The 21890-nt window shown below is 53.6% G+C and overlaps 10 protein-coding genes across 10 annotated transcripts; 6 read left to right on the top strand and 4 right to left on the bottom strand.

The window, feature by feature from the left end:
- Nucleotides 1-293: 293 nt before the first annotated feature.
- On the top strand, nucleotides 294-2476 carry LTS14_002272 (uncharacterized protein; the record flags this gene model as incomplete). Its single annotated transcript, XM_064834978.1, has 2 exons — nucleotides 294-1564; nucleotides 1615-2476. 2 exons carry the CDS (start codon nucleotides 294-296, stop codon nucleotides 2474-2476), a joined length of 2133 nt encoding a protein of 710 aa, XP_064697849.1.
- Nucleotides 2477-3572: 1096 nt separating this feature from the next.
- On the top strand, nucleotides 3573-4547 carry LTS14_002271 (uncharacterized protein; the record flags this gene model as incomplete). Its single annotated transcript, XM_064834977.1, has 2 exons — nucleotides 3573-3603; nucleotides 3835-4547. 2 exons carry the CDS (start codon nucleotides 3573-3575, stop codon nucleotides 4545-4547), a joined length of 744 nt encoding a protein of 247 aa, XP_064697848.1.
- A 315-nt stretch (nucleotides 4548-4862) lies between these two features.
- On the bottom strand, nucleotides 4863-6389 carry PRP46 (pre-mRNA-splicing factor prp46; the record flags this gene model as incomplete). Its single annotated transcript, XM_064834976.1, has 2 exons — nucleotides 4863-5819; nucleotides 5859-6389. 2 exons carry the CDS (start codon nucleotides 6387-6389, stop codon nucleotides 4863-4865), a joined length of 1488 nt encoding a protein of 495 aa, XP_064697847.1.
- A 2705-nt stretch (nucleotides 6390-9094) lies between these two features.
- Nucleotides 9095-10271, top strand: LTS14_002269 (uncharacterized protein; the record flags this gene model as incomplete). Its single annotated transcript, XM_064834975.1, has 3 exons — nucleotides 9095-9667; nucleotides 9736-10080; nucleotides 10149-10271. 3 exons carry the CDS (start codon nucleotides 9095-9097, stop codon nucleotides 10269-10271), a joined length of 1041 nt encoding a protein of 346 aa, XP_064697846.1.
- A 991-nt stretch (nucleotides 10272-11262) lies between these two features.
- LTS14_002268 (uncharacterized protein) lies at nucleotides 11263-12800 on the top strand (the record flags this gene model as incomplete). Its single annotated transcript, XM_064834974.1, has 3 exons — nucleotides 11263-11385; nucleotides 11442-11962; nucleotides 12020-12800. The coding sequence occupies 3 exons, from the start codon at nucleotides 11263-11265 to the stop codon at nucleotides 12798-12800; spliced, it is 1425 nt and encodes a 474-aa protein (XP_064697845.1).
- A 317-nt stretch (nucleotides 12801-13117) lies between these two features.
- On the bottom strand, nucleotides 13118-13608 carry LTS14_002267 (uncharacterized protein; the record flags this gene model as incomplete). Its single annotated transcript, XM_064834973.1, has 2 exons — nucleotides 13118-13159; nucleotides 13213-13608. The coding sequence occupies 2 exons, from the start codon at nucleotides 13606-13608 to the stop codon at nucleotides 13118-13120; spliced, it is 438 nt and encodes a 145-aa protein (XP_064697844.1).
- A 458-nt stretch (nucleotides 13609-14066) lies between these two features.
- Nucleotides 14067-15317, top strand: LTS14_002266 (uncharacterized protein; the record flags this gene model as incomplete). The annotated part of the gene is made up of 1 exon (XM_064834972.1): nucleotides 14067-15317. One exon carries the CDS (start codon nucleotides 14067-14069, stop codon nucleotides 15315-15317), a length of 1251 nt encoding a protein of 416 aa, XP_064697843.1.
- A 727-nt stretch (nucleotides 15318-16044) lies between these two features.
- LTS14_002265 (uncharacterized protein) lies at nucleotides 16045-16608 on the bottom strand (the record flags this gene model as incomplete). The annotated part of the gene is made up of 2 exons (XM_064834971.1): nucleotides 16045-16203; nucleotides 16312-16608. 2 exons carry the CDS (start codon nucleotides 16606-16608, stop codon nucleotides 16045-16047), a joined length of 456 nt encoding a protein of 151 aa, XP_064697842.1.
- A 2204-nt stretch (nucleotides 16609-18812) lies between these two features.
- LTS14_002264 (uncharacterized protein) lies at nucleotides 18813-19526 on the bottom strand (the record flags this gene model as incomplete). Its single annotated transcript, XM_064834970.1, has 1 exon — nucleotides 18813-19526. One exon carries the CDS (start codon nucleotides 19524-19526, stop codon nucleotides 18813-18815), a length of 714 nt encoding a protein of 237 aa, XP_064697841.1.
- Nucleotides 19527-19761: 235 nt separating this feature from the next.
- CLF1 (NineTeen Complex (NTC) component) lies at nucleotides 19762-21858 on the top strand (the record flags this gene model as incomplete). Its single annotated transcript, XM_064834969.1, has 1 exon — nucleotides 19762-21858. One exon carries the CDS (start codon nucleotides 19762-19764, stop codon nucleotides 21856-21858), a length of 2097 nt encoding a protein of 698 aa, XP_064697840.1.
- Between the last annotated feature and the right edge of the window lie 32 nt (nucleotides 21859-21890).

Here is a 21890-nt window from a genome sequence, read left to right as displayed (position 1 = left end):
CAGTCAAGCGACATGAGAGTGTAAATACACGCTTGCACACGGTTAATCGTCGAGATGTGCTTCGAGGAAAGATCTAACATCATGCTGTTCCAAGATGTGTCGGATCTGCAGATGGGAAGGCCAGGTGAATGGCTTACGCAATCGGCTCACTGAAAAGGTAGGTACGATGCACACTATAACGCTCCTTCCCAAAACATCTTTACAATGACGAACAGAGCTTGAGGATTTTCAATCCCGAATTCACAATCATAGTTCAAGGTGACCATACACTTTATCGTCAGAGGGTCTACAACATGGCTACCACAGCTGAGCACGGAGACACTGACCGCACATCCCACGAGTCATCAGATAATGGCTGGCAGCTTGTTCAACCCGCGCGTCAACGTGGTCATAAGCAACCACCGCAACCTCAACCTCAGCCTCAACGTGCGGCACAATCACAATCGCGGTCCTCACCTCGCAAATGGCGAACAGTTGGTGCTGTACCAAAGCAACAGCAGAAGCGTGCCGTTCCCAAGCTCGTGAACGACTCCGACAATGATGCAGAAGCATCGTGGCGTGCTCGACACCCAGCTACAGACACTATCCGCATTCCAGACGACCTTATACTCAGCTCCGAGCGCCACCATGAACGCATTGCAAGACAGCATGGCACATATCTCTCCTCTAATGAACCTCGCAGTCAGACTCGGAGCCGCACCTTTGGGATCTGGGGTGGCAAGGACGCTGTGGCCGCAACACGCTTAGCCATCTGTCAGCTCATTGATGATTTCGGTCTGGGCTCGACAAGGTCTGCCCGTTCAGCCAAATTCGCGAAGCAGGTCTCGCTGACGCCCAAGCTACGAGAGCGTGCAGAAAAGCAGCATCAACGAGAAGTTCTGCAACAGTGCTACCGACAGCATCCGTTACCAGACGCGAAGTTCGGCGCCATCGGCTCTTTTCTGTGGCCAGTCGCAGAGTATCGCCCAGAAGCTGTCCTGGGTTCGAATTATGAGGCTTTGGACCCTATACGCACAGTCCACTCCTGCTTCATTGTCTATCACCCAGGCCGGAATACCTTACGCGTCATGGGCAAGCCCACCGAGGTCGAGCTCGCTTTGCATCGCCTGCGACAGACATGCTTCCAAATCACGGCCAAACAGATCAGTCCGATCCGTAAGTACTTCCTGCGGTGGCCGGGTCCAGTCATCAACGTCCCTCAATTTGTGTACCTTGAAGATTATCGACCCCCAGCAATTCACAAGATTGCAGAACAAGGCAATCTCGACGAAGGCAGCGAGTCTGCCGTGCGCAAAACGCCAACGTGCGATCAACACCAAAACAATGAGGACCATGAGCGCTATGCCAATCAGCAAACATACATAGGGTGGATGATGCTACGCAACGCTATTTGCAAGCAGCTGAGTCGTTTACACTACTATCGAGGCCATCTGCAAATGCGCTTCAGGCTCGGCACGATGTTGCTCTCTCAATACCGCGAGCCAGCCGATGGTATCTACGAACTCACAAGAGACTTTGAGCCAATGCTGGAACAGTCACAATATACTGCTGAGGTGACACAAGAGTATGTTTTCACCTCGTACCCACCGTGATAGCTTACTGACACGATGTTAGATTGGGCGACAAAGACACGGAACGGCAATTACTGGGCATTCTACAGAGTACTGGCGACCTCTTGATGCCGTCCGAAGCCATGACCCATGATCTCAAGGACATCAAGCCTGTCTATGGAGCGACTTTCACGTTTGAAGATCCTGCAGGGTACTACCGACTGGAGGTTGAGTGGCAGGAGACGATCGACTATCAGACAAGTGCGGCGAATTATGAGCAGACTTGCAAGAAGTGGGCACGCTTAGAGCGCGACAGCACCACGCCTTCTTCTATTCTTGATATCAGCTTGTGCGATCTCAACACTAGCTTGGCCTGGCAGTGTGATATTCTGGCTAGCACGCAAGTGATCGATGAGTGGAAGCTGCCGGAACAGCTGAGAAAGTTCTCAGGTACGATCAGCGTTGATCCAAAGCTGGCCGCAATACAGGGTGGCCTTCGAACTTTCGCTCGCTTCATGAGCTTGCCGAGCCTGTGTGCAGTCCAACAGCGGCGCAGCTACCGCTTCTTAATCGCAGAGTCAGATTTCACTCTCGAGCTCAACCACTTTCAGGATCGCATGAGAGAGCCTGGAACAGACAAGACAATTCAGACGTACGAGCCACGCTGGAGTCTCAACTTGTATCGCAGGGAGTGGGATGTGATGTTCACGGAGAACGAACGGTTGCCGATCGGTGAGCAAGCTGACTGGCAGCATGATGTCAAGACGTGGTTTCCTGCGGATCTAGGGCGAGGCAGTGATCCAGTCGATGAAGATAACCCGGATCAAGGGTGGTGGCAGCTAATGCAGAAGTTTGAGAAGATTGATGGGCTGATTTCGGAGGCGAGGGCGCTGGCTGATGGGGGTGAGGAGGATTTGCTTGGGTGAATGGGGACTCATTGAGTTATGCTAGACCGCAGACCTTCTACATGATGATTGTGCATGCTGTGACCAAGGAGTCTATCACGCCAAGTATGTCGTCCAAGCGGAAGAGCTCGTGTTCCGCGTCTTAGTATCGACTCCATCCACATGGTTCGGCAGGACCTAGCCTCCTTGCGGTCCGCCACTACCGGCGAGCCAATGATCTTTTGTTATCAACGTAGGTCCTTTACTGTCTGTGGCAAGCTCCGATGAGTATCTGGCCAACGAATCAGCACTGTGTAAATCTCACAGCACGTGAATTCTGTAGATTCTCACTCTTGAATACCATATCAACACTGATTCCTCCTCCAAGCACTTGACCAAAGATATCCATTTTCCGTTACCAACACCGTGATCAACACGAACGTCGCCACCATCCAAATTGGTGATCCCAGCCACTGCCTTCGAGCATTACCGTTCTCGCCATAATCTAGTCGATCGTACATCGAGTCATCGTCAACGACGGACCTGGTGTCGTGAGTAAAATGTGGTTTGCTGATGCGGACAGTTTCTAGGCTCGCCCGGTTGTCTTCGTTGTCGTTTGGGTGGGGGAAGGAGCTGTAGCCTAGTGTCATGGTGGGTGTTATGTCGACGGAGATGGATATGTTGTTCATACTGTAGAAGTCATCATTGGACTTGAACGGTTTTGAGGAGGCACTTTCACTGGGATCTGTTGCTTGGCCTACTGGTATGTGTCTCGGCGATCATCTATGTCTAGCACAGATCGATTGCCACATTCACTCCGTCGACTGCTCTCGCCGTCGCTGAAACCTCGCGTGGAAGCTACAGCTTCGTCAAGCATAAACGCTTTATGGCGATACGCAACTCTGCTTACAGAACACATACTTGAAGATTCACTGGACGCTTGCATAGTCGTGCTATGTGTTCACCTCGCCGCACTTCACATCTTCTGGACCACGCAGGTTCACGGGGGACATGCATGCGAAGCAATATCCTCCTGACTCAGGCAACGGCATGATGTCTCGAACTTTACTGAACCACTCGCGCACATTGGCGCGCAGCAGCAAAGGCACTGCACGTAAACTCCTCCTGACACACAGCAATGGCACGCAAACTCAGACGCATAGCTGCTGGTAAGCATCGAACAGAGCTATAATTGATCACAGTGGTGACACAGTAAGATGATAGCGGTCAAGCTACCACGTGATCTTCCCCCTGATTGAGACATATAATCGTCTAGCACCTCGCAGTCTCGTCACTTCTCTCCATACACACACGCCTTCGCTAATTATCAAGTACACTCCACAGTCGTTGCCATCTCAAAATGCAATACACAAGTCTCACCCTCATAACGCTGTTCGCAGCAGCCATAGCCGTCCCAATCAACCGCGGTCCTGTTGCAATTCTGAGGAAAGCTGATGGCAAGGTCAACGTGTATCGCTCGAACGCTCAGGGGCTTGGCAATCTCTACACCGCGACCACATACGTCGATCCCATGGAGAAGGAGATTTTGCGTAACACGAGACGTGAGGTCAGTGCTGGCTCTGGCTCCGGCAACGACCTGAGTCGTGCTAATGCCAAGAAGATCCTGGATGATGTCGAGGAAGCTGTGAGCGTGGGCCGTCGTGAGGCCGGAGCCTCGTCTACTGCTAGCCTTGCAGATGTGACTGAAGCGGCCGGTCTGCTTCCTGTTCCGACCAAGCTGCTGTCGATTATTCGCCGCGACGCAGAAGCCTTGCCCGCCACGGCTCTCGATGAGCTCTCCGGAACCCTCGATGAGCTCTCGAGCCCGACAACCCCCACAACTACCGCCCTCGATCTCGACAAGTCATCAGACTTTACCGGAACAGCGTCACAAACGTCCGATATCCTGGGAGTGGTCCGTCGTGAAGCAAGCACATCATCGACCTCTAGCAGCGAAGACGCTCTCCTGACAGAGATTGAGAGTCTCGTGCCTGGCGACAGCGCCACCAATGTCTTGAAGCGAGATCCGGATTGTGGCGATGATCATGATGATTCCACAGCGGTGACGGCTGCCACCACCGTTGGGACAGCATCGGCAAGTGCTTCGCCATGAGCATCGACCACCTCTTCCGTAGCAGGAGTGCCGTCGACCACAAGTGTTTCCGGTTGACATAAGTCCATGATATCGGAAGCCTTCTCTCGGGGGGCCTGGCCAGGCGGGCACTGACTTTCGAGGCAGAAAAGTGTGTCAGGTTGATTCTTCGTGGTCTCTCGTTACTCCCGCTGCTGCGCCTTCACGATATGATGTACTTCTCCTATGTCTTTCACGCTGCACTCATGGATCCGGGTGGTTCGAGTTTGCAGACATGCCTTGTGCGAGACGACGAGTGCTGTCCACTTGTACATATATCTGAACCAATCAACGCTCTCAAAACTTCTGCCTCCCAAGCGTCGGCCGCCAATCAAGGGGATGCGTCTCCTCAGTAGCATTCTCATCCTGTCTCCAAATCTTAATCGTCTTATCCGCCTCTCCCGTAATCAACCTCAAACCCGTCAGATCAAAAGTCGAGCTCATGATGCCCGCTTCAGCATCGAGCGAGCCCGGCTGCGCGATACTATCCTCGTACTGGAATCTGTGACCCGTCTTCCAGTCCCAGAACGCCACGCTCCCGTTGTCGCCGCCAGAGAAGAGGACATTGTCTTCGTTTACTGCTAGACTGTTTATTACGGCGTTGTGGCCTTCGAAGTTCTGCATGAATTGGCCTTCAGGGCAAAGCCATTGTTTGATCTGACCCGGGGATGCGGAGGCGAAGGTGTACTCGGTCGGATGAGTCGTGAGTGCTCGTACGCCCTTCTTGTGGTGCGTAAGAACTCCCATCGTCTTGCCTGCCGCGAGGTCATACATCCTCACCGTGCTATCGAGAGATGAGGAGATGATTTGCGGATCCGTGGCTTGCGTCACGATACTAGAGACGGTTTGTTTGTGCCCGCTGAGGACGTGGATGTTACTTCTTGTCCGCATATCCCAGACTCGGACCACGCCGTCTCGGCCTCCGGTACAGAGGACGTCCAACGTGGGGTGGAGCGCGAGGGTGTAGACGCCAGAAAGATGACCGTGGTAGTGCCGGATGACTTTGTTCGTCTCGAGATCCCAGCACTTCACCATCTTGTCTTCGCCACAGCTGAAGAGGTAGGGATGTCGTGGAGACACTGCCAGGCCTCGTACAGTGCTGATGTGGCCGGTAAGCGTGAGCTTCAGTGTTCCTGTCGCCAAGTCCCAGATTTTGATCGTGCGGTCGCCAGCTCCAGAAGCGAACCATTGGTTCCCTGGTTCCATGGCAAGAGCTCGGACCCAGCCAAGGTGGCCTGATATGACACGGAATAGCTTCCATGGTGCGTGCCAATCTGGCTTTTGTGAGCGTACGGTGTCTCTCCGTACAAGACTGGAAGATGGTGTGTTTCGCTGTGGTATCGGTCCATTAGCATTAGGTGGTGCTTTCGCGCCTGCTGTGCCTTGTATTCGGGAAAGAGCAGTGGATGTGCCATTTGTTTGAGATGTCGTTCGTGCGGGACCCGCAACCTCAATCATCTTCGCCATGTGCGGATCGCTGGCTTGTTCTTCGGTCTTTGGCTTCTTCCGCCGTGCTACGAGTCCCCCTTGGGCATTTGCTTGCTTTGCTGCCAGCCCTGCTGGGAGCTCTCGTACGTCTGCATATTCGCTCCGTATCCTTGCTGCAACACTGGCTCTCTGGGCGCTTTCGTAGGGTGAGGGTTGTGAGGGTGCTGCAGTGGGTTGTGCTGATGTCTCAAGAGCCGAGGGTTGGGCGAAGTCTGCTGCAAAGACTTCTCGTGTGCGCTTTGCTGAGCGTCGGACTGCTTCTGCTGCTCGTGTGGTGACGTCGGCTGGGATGTCGGAAGAGACCGAATCTGTAGGTACGACTGTAGCCGCAGCCATGGTCGGTTTCGAAAGATAGCCTGATGTAGCGTCAAGGTTGTGCGAAGGGCCGTGTATCGTGGATGCAGGGCATTAAGCTTGTCGTGGATCGTCACTTTCAATATGCCACTCGAGTCATGTAGATTAAGCTTCGACTAGCTTCGGAGGTTTGCCGCAAATATGATCAATGCTCGATGCATGGAAGAGGTGCTTTGAGATCTACACGAAGTCGATGAGATGAAGAAGTGAATGGTGTGGGACTTGAAAATGCACTACCTTCACCCTCGCTCCCGAACAACGGGCACGCTCTTTACAGCCACCCTCGCCATTTCATTTCTGGTCGTAGCAGCGCCACATCTTCTTCCATGTCCCGTGGACCGAAGACAGTATGCAGATACTATTGAGATGCCAGATGGATCTGTCAAGCGAAGGCGAAGGAAGATGAAGAGTGAGGCAGAGGAAGGTGTGGAATATGGACACGATAGAGTCACGCCAACAGGAACGATTGCCGATGGCAGACCCAAGCGAGAATGCCCGGTGCCCAAGCCCGGCGGACTGGTCGGGCAGATGATGGGATTTGAGCAGAAACAAAAGGAGCTTTCGCGTGAAGTTGTGATCAGGAGTCTGAAATCGAGACACGAGAGTGATGATGCTACCAAGACGTGAAGTTCTGGGACGTGAAGATTTGCTCCTCAACAGTCTCACAGAGCTGGTCCAGCTGGATCTGTCCTCACCAACATGATTACGAAAGGCCTCCAATCTCGGACGAGCTGTGAGACTCTCACCAGTGACTCCCGGGTGCTAGCCGCTTGCTCCAATTTGGCGGCAAGCCTGACCTACGTGCGGGGAGTCTGCCAGTCTATTTGTACACCGGAAATCCATAGAGGGCCGTAGAAGAACGACTGCAAAAACGGCTTTCTGGCGTTTTGATGGCTGTCCCGTCTGGCATGGAGCCTTCAAAAGCTCAGCCTCATCTGCTATGCGATCTTGGCGATGCGCCGTACCTAAAGCTCACTCCCGGCCGGATCCCACGTAGTCTGCCTTCGCTTTACCCCGCGAGCTACGTTCGCCAATAACTATACTTGGTGGTATACGTCGTCTCCTTCCGTCCACCATAATAGGCTTCCCGCTTCGTCCTCACGACCTCATACCTTCCATCGTTTTTGCCACTGCTCGGCCGCTTTCTCGAACCAGCAATCGTCCGTGGCTGGGATGTCGCTGGTTGAGTCTCGCTGCTCCAGTTGCTGGAGCTGGAACTGGATCTGGAGCTGGATCCGCTGGTTCTTGAGCTCGACTTTGAGCTAGAGCGATCTAGAAGTGCTTAGTGTGGGTCTCGAGGACATTTGCTTGGTCATGATGGGAAAGACGTACTATCTGCGGAGGGAAGAAGGAAACGGACTTTCTTGCTCGGCATTGATGCAGGCTAGAGAGTTGGAATGTGCACGAGGCGGTCTGCTACAGGTCCTTGTGTAGGAGAAAGGGGTGCAGAGCAGTACGCCGTGGGGTGTTTGGTACGATGCGAGATGGTGGTGAGGTGGTACTGTGGGAAGACGTCGAAGAGGGTATGGCGGTGGCTTGTGGATCATGGTATTGAGCGACTTAGATGTCTCGCCATGCCCAGATCATAGTCACTATGCATCGTGATAGGCGCATGAACAGGCGACCACTCTTATGGAATGGGTTGGAGTAGGAATTGCTGTTGCGTTGTTGTGGTGAATATATCACAGCTCCGACGAAGTCTCTTCACTACATCATCACCAAGCGGGCGATATGCTCGGGCTCTTGGATGGCTTCGTGTGCGAGGGGAAGATGTTTGTGATGTACGCTTGGTCAGGTTACTACTGGCGTCTTATCAGCTCGTGCAACGGACTCCAGGAAAGACGTCTGAGACATTGCAGGCAGGAACCTCATAGTCGACCGACAGAGCGCGGCACAGCATGAACATGGCATTCGTATGTATCATGCTGATGAAGAAGAAGCATTAGCTGTCCGCTCCGAAGGATGTCTTTCCGACGGCTGTTCTCACAGATCTTATTTGCCCGTCAATCATCCAGAGAAAACGGTAGGAGACATGAGCTCCGCGAGCTTCGAGGGGTACGATGTGATATGCACCTCTGTCTAAGAAGAGATGTTATGGCAGTCGTTGATAACCCATGTCCAAGAGGATCAGCTTCTACCAAGACTTTCTTTCCAGTGCTGCAGATTATCACAGTCCCTCTTACAATCTTATTTAATCATCTGTTCTCGTAACCGGCCATCAGCTGAACTCAATATGTCGAGATAATCTGCTGCGATTGCACATGTAGCTGGAATTGACAACAAACTAAGTCATTCATGATCGTTTGCCAAAGGATCGCGCGGTCAGTATGAAAGGGATTCTTCCCTTCGCCACACCGGGCTATTCCCAAGACCAATCGGCGCGTGCGTGAGAGTATAGCAAGTCCTTTGTCTTGTTCGACGGTGTAGCTATGTATACGTACCGAAGGTGCAGAAGTATGGTGATCGAACACGCTAATAGAAAGCTAGAAAGACACTCGGACCATGTTCCGCTGTTTCGTGGCTGGGAGAGCTCGACTGGGAACAAACTGAAGCTTGCTCACGCGACGAGTTCTTGTTACAGGAGGCATCCGGCCCTCACAACACGACCGCCTTTACTGTATCTGGAGTTCATAGCCTTTGTCGCAATAACATTGCTCATCTACTGCCACTCTCAGAATAACGCCAACATGCTCGGGCGTGCGGTACTGCTGCGATTGCCCATCCGCCAACGCCTACCCTTGTCGCTGCCATCACAACACCAAGTCGAAGTCAGCTCCCGCGTACTATTCTCCCAGAGTCACCGAGACTATGCGAAACCGGGCCGACCGCGTAACGTAGTCGGCGAGCCCTCGCGACCAGTCAAACGCAGTGTTAAACGCGCTGCACCAAAAGCCACCAACCTCGAAGACTCACCCGCGAAACAAGGCAATGAGGCGCGCAAGAAGGCAGCAGCGGCAAGAAAGTCCCCAGCTGCGAAGGCGAAGAAGCAGCCAAAGCCACGGAAGGAGCTGACGGAAGCCCAACAAGCAGCCAAGCTTGCGAGGACGGAAAGTGAGAAGATCCGGGCATTGAAGAAGGTTGCGCTTGTTGACCCAATCGTGCCACCTGCAAATGCGTACATCATGTTCCTTAAGGAGTATTCGAAGAAGGGTGGTCTGAGTGGTAGCACGAAGGACAGGCAGGAACAGAGGGGCAGACTTACGGAACACAGTAAGGCAATGGCTGCGGCATGGAAGGAATGCTCGCCCGCCGATATAGAGGTATGTCGCGCTTCGCTATATGAAGCGAGCCGCTCGTCGACATGTCTAGGGACTAATGTCTTACACAGCATTACAACCACCTGGCCCACCAAGCTAAAGAAACAGGACAAGCGGACTACAAGAAATGGGTCGAATCACACACCGTCGACAAGATAGCCGCGGCAAATCGTGCCCGTCAGCAGCTGCGCAGACTAGAAAAGAAGGTCGCCGATGACGCCAGCCCACACAAGAAGCTCTATGGCGTGCGAGTGCAATCGATCCACGACGAGCGCAGAGTCAAGAGCCCAATTTCCTCGTATTTCCAGTTCAGCATCAATCGTCAGGCCAGCGGGGATTTCAAAAACATCACGGTCCAGGAGCGTGCGAAGCTGATTGGGCAGGAGTGGAAGGCTTTGAGTCAGGAGGAGAAGGATGTAAGTTGCCTCTTATCTCTGATGTCGAGATTCGATGTGTAATCAACAGGATGCTGACGTGGATACAGAAGTACAAGCAGCTGTCGAACGAGGAGACGAAGCGATACAAGGACGAATATACCACTGTTCACGGCCATCTGCCTCCTTCTTTCATGGCTGAGCCGGCTGCGGTCGCTGCTGCTGCCGCTTGAGGTCTGCTTGGAACGAGGAGAGTGATTTGACCTGGTTGGGGTGCCCGTCAGCTTCTCAGGCGCAGGAATGTTGTAGGCGTTTGCGGCTCGCCTCAGGGCGCTTCTACTTTGTTGTGGCAATCAGCAGGGCGTCATGTTCAGTTCGTGGTCTTGAAAGGATGACTGGAGTCCTGGCGACTTCGGTGCGGCGACGCGGACGGGAATCGATTTACATATGTTACGGCTGTTCATGTCTATCCTGTACGAATAAACATGCACATCACATGCATACTGTCTCCGTCTCGAGTCGGCTATCGAGGAAATGTTCTGTGACGTCTGAAGGTACTTGCCGAAGCTTGCAGCCGTGTGCTGTCGTCGGGCATGAATTCCGAACCTCACTCCATCTCGTCTCATCTCTTGCACGACGATAGCCAAACCAAAAGCTCTGCCACGCGATCACTACATACGTGATATAGGGAAACAGAGTTCAAGACCATTTACCCAAAGTTCTTCCTTGTCTTGCACATCACTTTCTCCTCCTTCACATCCACGACTAAGAACAGACACATTCTCCTGCTTGGACCTCGTCATCAAATACCCCGAGGCTCACCTTCCCTTGGCAACCCCGCGCCTCTCCACACCCGATGCAACACCACCAGGCAAGATTGCAAGGATGGAACAGCGCTCCCCTTGCCGCTACAGGTGATTGCCGCTCTTTCGACCACAGAGAGTCGTCAGCGATCTGGAGAACATACGCCATCGAACTTTAGTATAGCATCTGCATGGTCACGACTGGAAGTCGTGATATGTGGACGGCATGTGGACGCTGCGTGCACTATGCGTGGCAGGTCTGCACATCAGGTCATCCTTTGGGTAATGATCTGATGGTACCTCAAAGAGGTGTCATTACCCACGATATTTGCTGCTCGTTGGCTTGTTGTTCTTCTTCAACCTCACTTTTCATCCTTAGCCTATCTCTTGTCACCGTTCCCTTCCACGGCGGCTATTAAAGATGGCCATCTTCAAGCGCATGTCCCTCAAACAAGGCAATACTTCGAGGACTAGTGCCGCGGAGCTCACGCTGCGGGCTTCCATCTATCCTCTCTGTCTGGTCACCATCTTGTTTTTTCTCTGGGTAAGTAGGAACCCACGACAGCTTCTCTACCAGGTCTGAGCACTGACAAAACACAGGGCTTCTCCTACGGTCTCCTTGACACCCTAAACAAGCACTTCCAGAATACCCTCCACATCACCCGTGCTCGCTCCTCAGGCCTACAAGCAGCATACTTCGGCGCCTACCCTCTCGCCTTCCTTGGCCACGCGAACTGGATCCTACGCCACTACGGTTTCAAGGCCGTCTTCATCTGGGGTCTCTGTCTCTACGGCATCGGTGCCCTCATCGCGTGGCCATGTATCCTGCATCGCTCGTTCGGAGGCTTCTGCGCCGCGATCTTCATCATCGGTAATGGTCTTGGTAGTCTCGAAACGGCTGCCAATCCTTACATCACTATCTGTGGTCCACCGAAGTACTCGGAGCTCAGGATCAACTTCTCCCAGGCTTTCAACGGTATTGGAACGGTCATCGCTCCTGTGCTGGGCAGCTACGTCTTCTTCAAGTACACGGCAGATGATACAAAAGCGCTGGTGAACGTGCAATGGGTCTACCTCGCTATCGCAATCTTCGTGTTCCTGCTAGCTATAGTCTTCTATTTGTAAGTAGCGGGCTAGACTCGCCTCCACGAGACCAGTACCTTACTAAAGACGCACAGCTCGCCAATCCCTGAGATCACAGACGCAGACATGGCTTTCCAAGCCGAAGAAACCCATGCGAATACAGACGTCCAGCCATTTAGGAAGCAATATCGACTCTTCCACGCCACCTTCGCCCAATTCTGCTACACAGGCGCACAGGTAGCCATCGCTAGCTACTTCATTAATTATGTCGTCGACACACGACCAGGCACCAGCTCAGCCCTCGCCGCTCAATTCCTCGCTGGCGCCCAAGGCGCCTTCGCCATGGGCCGATTCCTTGGAGTTGCATTAATGCGTTTTATTCGGCCACGATATGTCTTCCTGTTCTATCTGACCTTCTGCATCGTCTTCATCTGTCCGGCGATCACGCAGAGAGGCAATACTGGCATGGCTATGCTGTACATCACACTCTTCTTTGAGTCGATCATCTTCCCGACGATCGTGGCGCTCGGCATGCGTGGACTGGGCAAGTACAGCAAACGTGGCTCCGGCTTCATCGTGGGTGGTGTCTGTGGTGGCGCTGTTGTGCCGCCCCTTCTTGGTGCAGTGGCAGATATCTACAATGACACAGCGCCGGCTATGGGTGTGCCATTGGCTTTCTTCATTGCGGCATGGTCCTATTCGCTGGCAGTCAACTTCATCCCGGCATACAGGGATCCAGTCGACAAGATCGGCGCAGCGAAGATTGGATTGACGAATGTGCAAAATGATGAAGAGGGTGCTCGGGTTGGGGAGAAAGCTGCAGTGGAGCGCGAGGAGACACACAGCCAGGAAATTCATGAGTCGGGTAAATACTAGATGTAGAGGAGTATCATGATGATGATCATTGGGCAGACAACGTAGATTGCATCATGATTGGTTATGGATCTGATATCTTGTTATTCTGTATAGAAGTACTCTTGAGTACTACTTTTCGCCGTGACAAGGGCGTACATCCAAGAATTGCCAACTATACTTAGCTGTATGGGCATCTCTCGTCATGGGCTGGAGGAAGACCAGGCAGTATGTAACATAGCAATTTCGTGCAATGAACCTGCCTGGGAACAGCCAAGAGCCAACACCAGCAGCCTTTTAGCTCCTTGACCATAATCGAGTTGAGCAAGTGCTTTCGTCATCTACACAGCAGAGTCCTTCTTTGCAAATGTCCTCGCCAGTGCCTGTAGAACATAAGTCAGCATACACATCGAACATCCTTGACGCAACGACCTACCTCGATAGAATCGGACACCCTTTTGTAATCGTCCTTCTGCTCACCAGCAATATCGGTAATCGAGCTCGTATTTTCATCCTTATTACTCCACTGAATCTCCATCGTCGCAAAGTTCAAGATTGTGTCGTGACCGAAAACGTCCTGGTCAGGATGCGAAGGGAATCCACGGAGGGTAGTGATCAAGCTCATAAGCTCGTTGACGTCCTCGGCTGGGACATCGCCGACTTTCTCGATCTCCGAACCACCTTTGCCGTTCTGGAGGGTCTTGGAGCGAGCTGTTGCTGGTCGGTTGGGCTCGCCGATGACTTCGATCACAGTTGTTGCTTGGCCGTTGAAGGGCTTGGTTAGGCGGACGGTGAATTCACCTGATGGAGGAGGGGCGACGGCGCGAGGCATTGTGTTGTTGTTGGTGAGGTTGTTAGGTATTGAATAGATGTAATGTTGAGAGTGGTTTGGGTCGATAGAACGGAGTTGAATATGATCGTGTGGACAGAGCTGCAGGTACCGTCTTGTCCCAAAATTTAGAAATATCAGCGTCATCACTCGTCATGAAGAGACGGTTGTGCTTGGAGGGGTTTATGTCTGTGGTCAGTGGGGTTTCATCGGAGTAAGTCCCGTCGAATCTCTCTCGATATCGAGACCAGGAGATACATCATCCATTCTGTTGCTTGTCATTTTTTGAATCTGTGCTGTTAGTTGTTGTGAGGGTGCAGAAGCCAACAGGATGATGTGGGGCGATAGGCGACGAGTCATGGCTTGCACTGCAGGCAACAATGCGAACCGCAACAGTATATACTCGAGGGGCAACGTCTTCTTACACTCTCATCTGAAAAGATTCACCGAGAGTGCTCAATATGTCGACCGCCAAACCCGTCGACCTCGCTGAGTTACCCAAGGAGCTGTTAGTCCACATTGCCATCTACTGCGATGCCCTGTCAGCCTTACGCCTGTCGACCACTTGTCAAAGAGTCCGATCCGCCTGCTACGATAAATTGGTCTTCAAACAGATAATTGCTAGGTCTGCTGGCTCAACATGGAATGTTACCGTGCACAGAGTCGAAGCAGCCGCTCTTCGCATCCAACCACATGGTCAAACGCTCGCAGACGCGGATTTATCAGTCAAAGCCCAAACGCAGGCATGGGCACGCTACGCACTCGCAGACTATCAAGCATCCCTCCTCCTCTCACCGGGAGGGAACCCCCCGGTCTCACCGAAGCATACACTTCCGTGGCTCCCACCACTCGCCGTGCTAAACCATCCAGTATTCCAAGACCTCACGGCTGAGAGTTTCCTCCACGGCGACGCAGACCCGTCACCGGCACGAGTCTTCTGTCTAGCCATGATAGTCCTCGGCACAGACCATACCGCTCCGCAAAGAGCAAGTATCCTCGAGGTGGACGAGAGTTCCCGACAAGGCCTCGAATCTGCTTGTGCGAAAACGTGCCTGTGGGCGCTCTGTAGCACAGTCCTCACGATCCGATGCAGGACAGCTCGACAGAGGGCCATATGGCCATATGGCGCAATGGCCCAGGTACCGCATATCAGACTCCCTCTCGCTGCAGATATCCCCCTCAGTGACTCGTCTGTCACGCCACCCTTGCCATACCAAGGTCATGATTCCTGGGGACAGTGGTATCAGGATCATAACAGAAGTCTTTGCGTACCTGAATACTTTACTTCTGGTACCTGGTGTGGCTACTACATCTGGTTCAGCAACAGCAACAGCAACAGCCATCTCGATCCACCAATGCTGGACATCCGATTCCACATCACACGCCCCATCGCCGCCTCCACACCAAATGGTCCCAGCATCAGACTAGAAGCTACAGAGTGTCGAGACGGCCACGGCGCATTCAATATCTCCGCTATTGTGAAGCCCGGCACCCAGGCAGACACGGATATAGAAGGAGGACCGCGAATGCATGCAAGGAAATTGTACAGGAACGGTACGGCTTGGATGTGGGATCTGGAGGTGACGCCTTTTGGACTTGTGGGTTTCTGGGGCTCTCCTGAGGGAAGGGGTGTCGTTGGTGAGGAGAGACTGATGCGGAATGGTATGGTGTGGTTGTGGAAGGAGGAGTGGACGAAGGATCATGCGGGTTGAAAGGGGATGAGAGTGTCCATGGCCTGTCTACCTCCAGTGGCGATATCACTTCCTGCTCTAGAAGCTGGCTTCTTGTGTACGAAGTTGTCCAGCCCGGACAACTGCTCACGTTCCTGCCCATCCAGCGGACGATCCTCGGCAAGATAGCCAGCAACAGCTATAACCGATCCATCGTTTTTATCCAAACATATTACAACCAATGCAAGCCGTGATGGTCTAAGGGCTACGACACCACGTTAACATCCAGTCCGAGACTTGACACAGGTTTGGTGTGTGCACCACCCTTGGGAGTCATCTTCCGAGTCGGCGGCGATTGCCAGGGCGCTCTCGTGGGAATGCCGGTTCGAATCCGGCTCGCGGCGAACGAATAGAGTGTTCTTTTTTTTGGCAAAGTTTGAGTGAAGATCTCGTCAATGCTTTATGAGGTAAACAACGACGGGAAATCGCAGATGGCAGAGGTTCGCTTGGATAATAAAAGAGGAGAGGAGTGCGAGGGTGACCTTCGTTGATGGTTTCGGCATCTCATTTCGCTCGAGGAGAAGAGTGTTGCATCTTAGCATCTTTCCGAGTATTTCTGGATGCTATCAACCTGTTTCGCCTTCGAAGGGTATCACATAACAACACAACGTCCCTTCTCCTTCCTCAAATGCTTGACATAACATAGTTGCCTCCGAGACCTTTCACCGTCAAATCATCTAATCGTCCATAACTTCTCCAGAGCTGAAGTTCAGTTATAATTCCTCGCTTGCGCCGCCGCATCCGCATCCCTCGAAGCGACATTATCGCGTGCCGTCTGAGCTAAAGCGTTGGCCTGACTCTGACTCCGTTGTGCATCGAGCTGTTTGCCGAGTTTGCCTCGTCCTTGCGTATTTGCTTTTGCACGTTCCTGCCGACGAGAAGGATTTGTGTCAGCTGTTGATCGACTTGGTATATCGTGACCTATGTATGTATCATAGAGCTTCGTATCCTTATTTCACATCCACGCCGTCATTACCATCCTGCCACCACTGCCATGACGTCGCTCCACACTGCTGCGTCCAGCAGTCTTCTCCTTGATGTTGGTAGAGGAAAGTGATCTTACCTCCGCCGCCCTCGCAGCCGCCGCCTTCGGATCCTGGCCAGAAGACGGCGAGGAGTCCTTGCCAGCTAATGTCCGCCCTACGCCGCCGATCTTGGGTGGGGCAGCTGCGGAGGCATTGCCCGTCCGTGCTGGAGCACTCGCGGGTTGTGCACCTAATGTTCTTCCTTCACCCGAGAAGTTCTTGTCTTCGCTGCCGCAGCAGTTGCCCATTATTTCAGTCGAGTAGTTCTGATGCCGAGGTCGATGGACAGTGGATAGGCTGTGTATATATATAGTGTTGGCAGCGGTTCGAAGGTGATAGCAAATACTCAAGTTACGTGAACGGAGGGTGTTCAGCGCATAATGACTATAGCATCGACGCCGTGGCGCCTGGGCGAGGTCTTGGGCGGATGCACCTAGCATACGTCCATATTGAGGCGCAAGCGCATGTGAAGTGAAGCGGGGGTCCTATCTCCATCGTTGGCCATTCATCTCATCTAGCCTTTGTCTCCCATCTCAACGGCCAATGACATGCTCGAGCCGATGACCAAAAGTGGAACAACCACCTTGGTGGTTTTGAACGGCTTCCATTGTTCTGCTAAGAGAGATCGAAATGCGGGACATTCTCACAATGCCACAAGGGCAACATGGACCACTATGATATGCCGCAACTCTTCGACGCCATGTCCACTGCCTACTTGCAGGGTTACATGCCCTTCCCACAACCTCAACACGACCACGCCGCTATTCAACTAGCACAGGACTCGAAGACACATAGCCATAGTCCCACTCCAACCCGCCTCCAAGGCGAACCAGCCTATTGCTCTGGCCGCCACTGTTGCCACTGGCACACCCCAGGTCAATACCCCTGCAATGCTCACTTCTCCTCGGCCGCAGACCTAGACGCCCACATCTGCTCCGTCCACGCCGTACGGACCACGTCACCAAACAACGCCTCGGAAGCACCAACGTACCACTGCCACTGGACCGGCTGCACCACCACGCAACCCTTCACCACCAAACCCAAATTAACCCGCCACATCCACTCCCACACCAGCCACAAACCCTACACCTGCCCGCACTCCCCCTCATGCACCAAAGCCTTCGTAACAAACGAACAGCTCAAGAACCACCTCACAACGCACACGCGCTCCCGAGCCTACGTGTGTGAAGAGTGCGGCAAAGGGTTTGCGGTGAAGACGGCGCTGACGAGTCATTTGAATGTGCACAAGGGGGTGAAACCGTATGTGTGTGAGGAGTGTGGGAAGGGGTTTGCGGATAGTTCGAATTTGAGTAAGCATCGGGGGATTCATAGGAGGAAAGGTGGTGGGAAGAAGGAGGATGGGAGGGGAAGGAGGAGGAAGAGTTCGGTTGCTACTGCTAATGCTGGAGAGATGACGATGATGAATCCGATGATCATGTCGCCTAGCTACGCGCCGAACGATATGGTGCCGCAACAGTCTTTCGCTCCGTCCCGATACCCGCCAGCCTGGAACACAGCCACGCCAACCCCAAGTCTCGAGTCCTCCTCCCACGCCACGACAGAACAGACACAGCCATACTGGATCGACGCATCAGGCCACTGCCACAGCCGTCCTTGCTTCGACACCACCTGCGACGAACCGGTCAAAATCCCCTGCCGAAGCGTCTCACCCTGCCTCTCCCCCCCTTGCTCAGCACGAGGCTGCACGGTCCCACCCTGCGAACTCCAGCATTGTCCCGCCACCACCTCCGCCACAGAAACATGCGGCGGTAGCGGCGCCGAACCTTGCGCCGAACAATCCTGTCCTATGGACGCTTGTCTTTCCCCCGACTGCACGTTACCAGATTGCGACTGGGCCGATTGCAATTTCGCCGATTGTCTACACAGTGGCAATGAACTCCTGCTGCATTGTTCCAATGACCTCGCACATTGCCATCACAGCGGAAGTGATGAGTTTCCCGACTGTGACTTCGCGGACTGCGATCAGCTATGTGCCGCGAACCTGGACTGTCTCTGCGATGAAGCAGAAGGTAGTAGTCTAGCTACACCGTCGACTGAGTCGGCTGTTCCCGCTACGCCGTTCGATCATGCTCATGATCACTCCCATGCTCCTAAGATGGCAAGGTCGGGCAAAGGCGAATGTAAGACTGGTCATATCGGTCCGCATGATCCAGATGATCCAGCTTGTGGGTTGAGCGAAGGGTTTAAGCGGCTGCGGGAGTTTGTGCATGGCGTGGATTGTGGTTGTCATCCTAGTGGGTTGGCGTGATGGTTATGATATTGATAGCATGTGATATGATGATGACCACGAGAAAGCAGCAGATGGTAGACCACACCAGGGATAGAGATAGCCAGTAATTTTCCGAACCAGAAGAAATCAAAACCAGACCTTGATGTGATCAACTCAGTTTGGCCCGGCGATGACCCAAGTAATCTCTTTGGACCGGTAATCTCATCCGACCCGTCTCCTCGTCCCCACCCCCTGCCCACTACCTTCTTCTTCCCTAATCCCACCCACCACATCCTCAACCAAACTCCTCAACTCCCTCTGCCCCTCCTCCGTCTGGAAATCCTCTCGTGCGGCTAGTTCCTCAATCCGGCGTCGGAACTCCGGGTCCGGTGCTTCCCCCGCTTCATCTGGTGCCATGGTGCCGACGTTGATGTGGATGCCGTTGGGGAGGGGCGGTGGTCGGTCTAGAGTTTCGTTTCCGTTTCCGTTTCCGTTCCCGTTCCCGTTTGGTTGGGTCGAGGTGGTGTCGGAAGTAGTTCTGCTGGATGTGGTGCGTTGTTGGTGGAGGAAAGCGGCGATCTCGGGCTGTTCGTCCTCGTGGTCCAGTTTCTCTTCTGCTGTTTGGCCTTCGCTGTTCCGGAGGTTGACGTCTATACCCAGCTCGATCAGGAGTTTTACAATATCCACTGTTTCGGCGTTGAATAATGCCGTCTCGCCATCTTCATCTAGAATGTTGATGTCGACATTGTAGGTTTGCATAAGTGTTCGAAGGAGGTCAGGGTGGTTGTAGGATGCTGCTGCGTGGACGAGGGAGTAGCCATGAGCGTCTTTTTGGGAAGCGAGATCCCCGGGACGAGTGGAGAGGTGGGAGAGGACGCGGTCGGGATGGTCGGGGACAAGGTTGAGAAGGGTGTCGATTGTTGATTGTTGGGCCATGTTGTCTCCCTATATGATAAGAGAAGTAGAGGAAACAAATTCTTGAAATTGATTGAAATTCATGGACGTGTTTCGTCATTGGGACTGCCCCTCCCCCACAATCTTCAATGAATCGTTGGATGTCGCTAGTGATGCTCGCTCGACTCAGGTAAAGTTCGATGGACATGAAACTATCGCGTGCTCTATCAATATCATCAATACTTCCATCCTCTCTCTTCTCACAACCACCACCAACATGGAGTCCTCCCGCGGCCCTCCCCGCGTCAAAAACAAACAAGCCGCCCCCCAACAGATCTCCGCCGAACAACTCCTCCGCGAAGCCGTCGACCGCCAAGAACCCACCCTCACAGCGCCCACCCAACGCTTCGCCGACCTCGAAGAACTGCAAGAATACCAAGGCCGTAAGCGCACGGAATTCGAGAATTACGTCCGACGGAATCGTCTGAATTTCGGCAACTGGCTGCGCTATGCAGGTTGGGAACTGGAGCAGAAGCAGTTCGCGCGGGCCCGGAGTGTGTTTGAGCGGGCGTTGGATTGTGAGCAGACGAATGTGCAGGTTTGGATGCGGTATATTGAGGCGGAGATGAAGGAGAGGAATATCAATCATGCACGGAACTTGCTCGATCGGGCTGTTACTATCCTCCCGCGCGTGGATAAGATTTGGTATAAATATGTGTATATGGAGGAGATGTTGGGGAATGTGGGCGGGACGAGGGCGGTGTTTGAACGGTGGATGAGTTGGGAGCCGGAGGAGGCGGCGTGGGGCGCGTATGTGAAGATGGAGAAGCGGTATGGGGAGTTTGAGCGGGCGAGGGGGGTGCTGGAGCGATTCACCATTGTGCATCCGGAGGCGCGGAATTGGATCAAATGGGCGAGATTCGAAGAGGAGAACGGGACGGCGGATTTGGTGCGGGAGGTTTTCGCGATGGCGGTTGACACGTTGGGGGATGAGTTTATGGATGAGAGATTGTTTATCGCGTACGCGCGCTTCGAGGCGAAACTGAAGGAGTATGAGCGGGCGAGGGCGATATACAAATACGCACTCGACCGCATGCCGAGGAGTAAATCCGCGATTTTACACAAGCAATACACGACGTTTGAGAAACAACACGGGGATCGGGAGGGCGTGGAAGACGTCGTCCTCGCCAAACGCCGCGTCTTATACGAAGACCAAGTCACCACCAACCCCTCCAACTACGACGCCTGGTTCGACTACGCCCGGCTGGAAGAGTCCTCCCCAACCAGCGACCCGGCCCGCGTCCGCGACATCTACGAGCGCGCAATAGCTCAAGTCCCGCCTTCGACCGAAAAGAGGCATTGGCGGCGGTACATCTACCTCTGGATTTTCTACGCCCTGTACGAGGAAATCGTCACGAAAGATATCTCTCGCACGGGACAAATCTACACGGAAGCACTGAAACTCGTCCCACAGAAACATTTTACCTTTGCCAAACTCTGGATTTTGAAATCGAGGTTTCATCTCCGACAGGGTGATCTCCTCTCCGCGCGAAAAACAATGGGGATAGCCATCGGCACCACCCCGCGACCCAAACCGAAGTTATTCCGCGCGTACATCGAGATGGAGATGAAATTGTATGAATTCGTGCGGTGTCGGATGTTGTACGAGAAGTGGATCGAAGCCGACAGTTCGAACGTGACGGCGTGGATCAAGTTTGCGGAACTCGAGCGCGGTCTCGATGATGTGGAGCGGGCGCGGGCGATTTTCGAGTTGGCGACGAGGCAAGAGGTGCTGGATATGCCGGAGTTGTTGTGGCGGGGCTACATTGATTTCGAGGAGGATTTGGCTGTTAGTGGGGAAGGGGGTGGGGGGATGGAAGGGTGGGGGAGGGTTAGGGGGTTGTATGAACGGTTGTTGGGGAAGACGGGGCATGTGAAGGTGTGGATTAGTTATGCGCAGTTTGAGTTGGGGGTGCCTGGGGAGGATCAAGGGGTTGAGGAGGAGGGCGGCGAGGAGGGTGCAGTGGCGAAGGAGTCGGTGATCCGTGCCCGTGCCGTCTTCACCCGAGCGCACAAATTGTACAAAGAGAAATCCCTGACCGAGGAACGCGTCGCTCTCCTCCAAGCCTGGAAGGGTTTCGAGGACGTTCATGGTTCGGAGGCTGAGAGGGAGAGCTTGGCGAAACAGATGCCACGCAGGGTGAAGAAGAGGAGGAGGTTGGAGGATGGGAGTTTTGAGGAGTTTATGGATTATGTTTTCCCGGCTGATGAGGTGGGGGGTGGGAAGATGAGTAAACTTATGGCGGAGGCGCAGAGGTGGAAGAGGGAGAGGGAGGAGAGGGAGGCTGCTGAAGCTGCTGAGGTGGTGGAGTAGGGGATTTGTAGGTAAGCGTTAGGTACTTGGCG

The sequence above is a fragment of the Recurvomyces mirabilis genome, assembly GCF_035927965.1.
Source record: "Recurvomyces mirabilis strain CCFEE 5264 chromosome Unknown scaffold_4, whole genome shotgun sequence".
Lineage (NCBI taxonomy): Eukaryota > Fungi > Ascomycota > Dothideomycetes > Mycosphaerellales > Teratosphaeriaceae > Recurvomyces > Recurvomyces mirabilis.
Note: the sequence above shows the minus strand (reverse complement) of the source record. Positions and strands in the feature narration are given on the sequence as shown.